General features: G+C 42.3%; 1 protein-coding gene across 1 annotated transcript; it reads right to left on the bottom strand.

The window, feature by feature from the left end:
- Positions 1 to 3869: 3869 nt before the first annotated feature.
- LOC125291606 (protein PELPK1-like) lies at positions 3870 to 5564 on the bottom strand. The gene is made up of 2 exons (XM_048238430.1): positions 5545 to 5564; positions 3870 to 5430 (listed from the first exon to the last, which is right to left on the bottom strand). The coding sequence occupies exons 1-2, from the start codon at positions 5562 to 5564 to the stop codon at positions 3870 to 3872; spliced, it is 1581 nt and encodes a 526-aa protein (XP_048094387.1).
- Positions 5565 to 7717: the final 2153 nt, after the last annotated feature.

The following is a 7717-nucleotide window of genomic DNA, read 5'->3' as shown; positions in this document are numbered from 1 at the left end:
ATCCAGCCACTGGTGGTAAAAGGGGACTGTGTGGAGAGGGTCACAGACTTCCACTTCTTGGGAGTCAACATCATGGAGGACCTGACCTGGGGCATCAACACCACTGGGCTAGTGAAGAAGACCCAGCAGAGACTTTACTTCCTGAGAGTTCTCAGGAAGGACAACATCCCTCAAAAGCTGCTGGTGTCATTCTATCGCTGCTCAATTGAGAGTATTTTGACATATTGCCTCTGTGTTTGGTTCACAAGCTGCACTGTGGCGCAGAGGGAGAGGCTCCAGGGGGTCATTAAGGCAGCACAGAAAATCATCGGCTGCCCTCTTCCCTCTCTGGATGAACTGCACCGTTCCCGCTGCCTCAAAAAGGCCAATTCCATCCTGAAAGACTCATCACACCCCGGTCACAAACTGTTTGAACTACTGCCATCAGGCAGGAGATACAGATCCATAAAAACCAGGACAAATAGACTAAGAAACAGTTTCTACCCAACAGCCATAATCTCACTGAATGGTGCTACCAAAGCATAGCTTTATGTTTTACATTTTATGAATGTGGATGTGTGGGGTGTAAAGTTTTTATGCACTTTTTTATGTCCTTTTATGTCCATAGTGACTTTTTTACTTATTTATTGCTACTTTTGCACTGAACAAGGAATGCACTTAATTTCGTTGTACCTGTGACAATGACAAATAAAGATATTCTATATTCTATACATAATCACACCATTAAATTAGTGAATGTGGACTGGCCACGCCTTTAATGTCTATAAACTTTGCGCCTCTGACTATCTGTTTCTGATCGCCAAGATAGAGCCCTTAACGTTAAAATCAAAGCACATTATATCAGGGCTAACTTTTAAAACACTGTGTGGGGGAGATTTGAATTATATTAACTATATTAGTTAAAAAAATGTCTGATAGCCTAACTTCAGGCACAGATTCAGGTGTAATAGCCTAACCTATGTGTGGTACTACCAACTGCATGACAGGCCTATATATATATATTTTTTCCTAGTTTCTCTGGTTGCCTATGTTATTTCACACAATTGTAACCCACCTTAAAGTTTGGTTACTAAGACCATAACCAAGTTTTAGAACAGTTTGAGTTCAATAAATATTTTAATATATAAATATGAATAAATATGAAGAAGTAGCCAGAACAAGAAGCTGAGTTTACATGATGATATGTATTTCTTTTTTGGTCTGCTTGAAAGTGCAGGTATTCTAAAATACTTTTATTGTGGTATAGTCATCTCCTGAGGTGTGTGTGTGTGTGTGTGTGTGTGTAGTGTGTAGGTTTTGGAGAGAAGATTTTTTTGTATCTCAGTGTGACTCCACTTGAATGAAATTGATTAGGCGTTACTGATAATCCTCTTAAGAAAATGAATACTAACTTTATCTAACTCTAATCTAACTTTTTTCTAAATCTATTGATCGTATTGAATCATCTTACCTTTCCTTATACCTATTTTTTCTACTGATTGTTGAAGACCTGTGTTGTTTGAACCTCGAACTCCGGTGAGTTAAAATACTTCGCTAGCATTCTGCTAGCGAGTGATTAGCACCATTAGCTGATAGTGCATTCAAGTCAATAGGATGATTAGCATGCTAGAAAACTGAGCTAACTAATTAAAAACCAATCGGAGATGCTTTTACTTTATTGTTCTTTTAAGTGCTGCTATTGTAATAATATTGTCTTTAAGTATGTTTTTGAGTAATAGAGAAGTTGTTAATGAATATATTGAATTACATGATTTTTTAAATATATGATGGTTGGTAATAACGAACTCCTAAGAGATAGAAGACGTTAATATTAGAATGTTTAGAGGAGCCGCACAGTAGTAGCCTGTGTGTGTGTGTGAGTGAGAACGGCACCTCTTCTCTCTCATTACCAGCGGCAGCTAACGTCGTAGTTTGTGCCTAGCTAAGTTAATAGGACTTAATTGAACTGGAATTGTAGTTCAATTGGAATTTAATGATATCTTACGGCTTTGATATTGAATATATATCCTTAATTGTATTCTCAAACTGCTGTATGCAGATTTTTTTTTTAATGTACACTGGAACACTGGATGGCGAGTCAGTCCCCTTGGATCGATTGAACTGTTCTACCCTTTCATACTGGATAACCAACCCCTTGAACTGCCCTTTCATACTGGATAACCAACCCCTTGGATTTGTTCCCTGGATACAGATAAGCCTTCACACATACACTGACATTGTACACTCACACCACCTTACCCGGGTATTTCTTTTCTTTTGGACATTTGAGTTTTTAACTATTGATTTGATACTTTGCATTTTTAAGAGCTCTTATTATTTTATAGGGTTTTGTATTTATTTACTATTTATTTTCTATTTACTAATATTCCCTCTTTTCTCATAGAGAAAAGATTTTCTTGCATTTAATAAACCTGCATTATTTATTTATAACATTTTATATACTGGTGTCCTTGTCAATTTACTCCCCCCTTAATGCCGAACCTAGAACTGGCCCAAACTTAACAGTAACCCATAGAAGCACCTCCTTTTACTTTAAAGTACATTTTTTTATTAAGTAGAGTAGAGGGGTGCTACACAATGTTTGAGTAATTTAGGCTACATACTTGGAAAAGACCAAGATAGTGTTGAATGTGTTGTGATGTGTTAAAATCCTTTTTATCAACTAGTTGGCACACACAAACACACACAGGGTAACACTGTACAGGCAGGTGACTTTCCAAGCCTATGGACTTTTAAATAATGTACAAACAAAGGTTATTTACCAGTTATTTAAAATGGAAAATAAGGTTTTCACTCCGGAACAAGCGAAATTGGTTTTGTTCCCATTTTTAATTACGTTCATCAAAACATTGTGTTTGTTTCCGGTTTTCGACCAGGACTGAAAATGTTAAGACATACCTGTCAACACTCCCGTTTTCCCCGGTTCTCCCGTATTTCAAGGTCATCTCCAGGCACCCTCCCGTTTTGTTATTTCTCCCGGAAAACTCCTGTAATTTGCATGGCCATCAAACTTCATTTTAAAATCATTGATCCATTCATTTTTTCTATTAGTCTGACATCTCCCAGGTTGCCAGATTGTGTATGAAATACACCCTACACGATCACTTAGTTTCAATTTCAACCGTTTTGTCAGGCTAAAACCAGGCAACCCAAAACCCAAATAAGGAAGCGGGTGCCGATTGCGCAGCCTGAGTCTCGTTGTAAGCAAGCAGGCTAGTTGAATGGCCTACTCCAGAACTAGCTGTTGTGAAATTGTTGAGAATTTAATTGATTAACACATCACATAAACTGTTATTGAGTGTTGTTGATACACTGAACTTGTGCCCTCGGAACCAAATCTGACAGCAAGCAACTTGAGTTTTGGAAGTAGGCTGCAGGCAGGCAGCTGGTGGATACATAACTGGCATCGTAAAGGTAAAGGTAAGGTAAAAACACGCAAACACAGATCTGGTATAAACACTGAAATGGTGTTGAAACTATTTAGTCAAAGGGATTCCATTAATTGAAATCGTATTAAATATGCAAACACAGATCTGGTCAAAGTAAACACTTTTAGTCACAGTTTAGTTGAGTTTTATGTTTGGCCCCCCAAAACAAATCTCCCGTTTTTGGAAAGCTAAATGTTGACAAGTATGTGTTAAGATGGTCTATTTAGTCAAAGGATTCCAAAATTAATTGTAATCCTTATCAAAGCTCACACACATTAAAACAACTATTTACCTTGCAGGGGTGGGCTTCACAGTTTGGTCCACCTGGGCTTCATGTGGAGGACTGGTGACAGGAGCAGGCTCAGAAGCAGGAGGATCATCTAGAGGGATGTAGGTGGTTTGGGAATAGATCTTTTTTCCTCGCACATAACGATTGAAAGACTACACCACATAGCGGGTCTGAAATCCCAAAGGCTCTGTGATAACAAGGTAGTGTTCTGGCCCTGATGACGGACCCTCAGTAGCACCACCATTAGCCGATGCTGGGGGCTCTTGGGCTGGATCCTCCAGCATCTTGGGCTCCTCGTTCACTGGAGCTGGAGTCATCTTGATCCATGCTGGTGGTGTCTGAACCCATGTTAGGGGCTCTTGGGCTGGAGCCTCGGGCGTCTTGGGTTCCTTGTTCACTGGTGCTGGAGTCATCTTGATCCATGCTGGGAGCTCTTGGGCTGGAGCCTTGGGCTGTGTCTGGGCCCATGCTGGTAGCTCTTGGGATGGAACCTCAGGCGTCTTGAACTTCTGAGCCTCCTGAGCCGCGCTGAAAGTCCACACAGGAATAAGTTTCTCCTGATGGGAATTTAGGTTTTCCTGAACAGGTTTATTGGGACTTGATGAATCTTCACTGTTTGTCAAGCCTTGTTGGCACACAGAACACACAGGGACACTGGGCACCTTGGGCTCCTGGTTCACTGGAGCTGGAGGCATCTTGATCCATGCTGGGCGTGTCTGGGCCCAAGCTGGGGGCTTTTGGGCTGGAGTCTCATGCACTTTGGGTTCCTCGTTCACTGGTGCTGGAGGTGTCTTGATCCATGCCGGTGGCGTCTGAACCCATGCTGGGGGCTCTTGGGCTGGAGTCTCAGGCGTCTGGAACTTCTGAGCGGTGCTGAAAGTCCACACAGGAATAAGTTTCTCCTGATAGGAATTTAGGTTTTCCTGAACAGGTTTATTGGGACTTGATGAATCTTCCCGGTTCGTCAAGCTGTGGTCGCTCACAGAAGACACAGGGACACTGGGCATCTTGGGTACCTCATTCACTGGAGCTGGAGGCATCTTGATCCATGCTGGATGTGTCTGGGCCCATGCCGGGGGCGTCTGAACCCATGTTGGGGGCTCTTGGGCTGGAGTCTCAGGCACCTTAGGCTCCTGTTTCACTGGAGCTGGAGGCATCTTGATCCATGCTGGTGGCGTCTGAACCCATGCTGGGGGCTCTTGGGCTGGGGTCTCATGAACCTTGGGTTTCTCGTTCACTGGTGCTGGAGGGGTCTTGATCCATGCCGGGGGCTCTTGGGCTGGAGCCTCTGATGTCTTGGGTTCCTCGTTCACTGGTGCTGGAGGCATCTTGATCCATGCTGGGGGCTCTTGGGCTGGAGCCTCAGACACCTTAGGTTGCTGGTTCACATGTGCTGAAGGCATCTTGATCCATACTGGGGGTGTCTGAACCAATGCTGGAAGCTCTTGGGACGGAGCCGCCTCAGGCACCTTGGGCTCCTGCTTCACTGGAGCTGGAGGCATCTTGATCCATGCTGGGTGGGGTGTCGGGACCCATGCCAGGTGCTCTTGGGCCTCCTGAGCCGCACTGAAAGTCCACACAGGAATCATTTTCTCCTGATGTGAAAATAGGTTCTCCTGAACAGGTTCATTGGTACTTGATGATGCATCTTCACCGTTCATGAAGCTGTGGTCGCTCACAGAAGACACAGGGGCACTGCCAGGAGGCCTCGGTCTGGAGGCAAAGAACCCAAAACTCTGGGGCACTTCCAGCCCTAAAACATGATAACCACTTCAGTTACAATATCCTCTGGTTGTATTGTTTATTACAAATAAACTAAATTATTACCTTGAAGGCGAGGACGGCATAGGCCTACATCAGTCAAGAAGAAAAGACAAATGCAAGATAGCCTGTAGAGTACAACACACTTTGACCAACTGATATACTATGTACAGAAAAACAACTAATCAGCAATACTCAGTGTTTACCTAAACATCAAACCAAGACTGATGGCCAACTTTTTTTTCACATACAAGGCATTTCAGGCCACAGATATAACCAAGGGGACACAATGAAAATAAATTAACACTCCCCTCAATGTCAACACTTATTTCTTTGCATTGATGTGCGACTATAGAGTTGATGAACTCCGGTGATATGCAAATTTCTTGCTGCAGACATTGCAAAGGACTTTATTTTCAACACTTTATTTTTATCAACACCATCAGGCCGTTTTTTAAAAGTAAATGTTCCAATCAATGATCCAGGCAGCACGTTTTCTTCTCTCTCCTTCATTTTACAGTCTAATTTTTACTGACTAGAACGGCTCGGGGTCAAAGGTCATACAGAATCGATTAATCTGCACTAATTTTTTTAATCAGTTATTTTTTCTCAAATTAATTAATCGAAATTAATCAGTTATTTTGACAGCCCTACTTTGAATGCCTATTTATTTTGGTTATTTGTTATTTAAACTAGGATCTGCATTTATTTAAATTATTTTAATTAATCCTGTCTTCAAAAATAAACAAGTAGGCTAATTAAAACATTTTCACCTAAATTTGTAGTATATCATGTCAATTTAATCTTACAGCGAAGCTACACCAGACGCGTAACTGAAGCGCTCCGTTCGCGACGCGTAAAATACATTTTAGATGAATGGTCTATTACACCGCTATCACGTCTGGTGTAGCTACTTCCATTGATTATAGTGGAAGCTAATTGTTGCAGCAGACGCAACGTGAACGGAATGCTTCAGTTACATGCCTGGTGTAGCTCAGTCAAAGATGGTTGATTACGAAGATACTTCCTGAGAGGCCATTTCCTGTCCCCGAAAATGTATGCAAATAGGGTAGCAGTAGTACACACCCCGCACCAGGGGGGTGGCCACTATCCCCCATTTCTGCAGTGATCGGGCTCCCTTTTTAACATTGAGGTCTATGGCAGAATCCAAGAATTTGTCAAAGCCTTATTTTTCTGAGCAATGGATGCACATTTCGGACACGGTATCATGGTCTCCAAATCCTCCTCCCCATTTCAGGAGAATGTTGTGACAGTATGACCCTCCAGTCGGGAGAAAATCAACATTAATGAAGGTGTACACCAAGTTTGTTTTGTACTCCGGCTTCTGTCTGGCGTGGAACATAATACCTCCATGCGTGGAACCAAGGCGTTCAAACGTCAGTCATACGTCAGTGACACGCCCCTGTGCAGGCGGGGACTGAACCAGAGCCCGTCTCTGACTGAACTCCACTTTGCTCTCATAGACATGAACTAGGACGACCCATCTTACTACGCATTAATTATCTTTGGCTCAGCCCTTATGGTTCTCTTCAAGTTGTAAAATTATTTTTTTCTGCCTTGGTGATATTTAGGACAATGTTGATTAAAACATTTTTCACCTAAAACCTAATGTTTCATGTTTTGTAATGTTTCATACAGTAATACAAGTCTACTGCTCTGAATAGGCTAAATACAACTTTATCATTTTTATGTAGCCTACTGTATAGTTAACTTTGGCCTTGGTGCCCTGACATGTAGCTTTTGTGCCCCCCTGCCAAATATGGCCAACTGAAGGCCAAGTGGCCTTGCACCTAAAATTATGAAATTCCAAGCCTGGTTACAAGAATCATTTAACTAAAAATGTCCTAAAAGTGTGAGAAGGTAGGTGGTAATGACATTTACACAAGAATGTTGACCATTCAAAGGTACACACTTCTCTTGGCCTGTCACAGCTAAGTGGAGTTGTTTAGCTCTCAGCATGCCTGTGACAGCTAACTGCCCTTTTTGCATCCAAGGCGAACCTGCCTCCTACTGTGCAGAGATGGCTAGATGGCTACCACAGCCAACCCCTTCTCACCAGACTGTATTTTTTACTAGATGACTATTTTTCCAGCCAGACAGGTGCTTTTGTTTTTCCTATAATGCTCAGGATGACTCACCTGTCAGTCATACCATAGGTATGGTTTCATGGAACACATTTATGACCGTAAGGACTGTGTAGGGTGAGGCAAACCTGTGG

This window comes from Alosa alosa, chromosome 3 (assembly GCF_017589495.1).
Source record: "Alosa alosa isolate M-15738 ecotype Scorff River chromosome 3, AALO_Geno_1.1, whole genome shotgun sequence".
In the NCBI taxonomy this organism is placed as follows: domain Eukaryota; kingdom Metazoa; phylum Chordata; class Actinopteri; order Clupeiformes; family Clupeidae; genus Alosa; species Alosa alosa.
The sequence above is the reverse complement of the archived record's forward strand: the minus strand, read 5'-3'. Positions and strand labels throughout refer to the sequence as shown.

What these genes read in the sequence shown, in the direction of transcription:
- LOC125291606 (XM_048238430.1), bottom strand. Translation starts at nt 5,564, where the DNA reads ATGCCGTCCTCGCCTTCAAG. An exon ending in ATGCCGTCCTCGCCTTCAAG is followed by an intron (nt 5,431 to 5,544) that starts GTAATAATTTAG and finishes CTTTGCCTCCAG; the next exon opens with ACCGAGGCCTCCTGGCAGTG.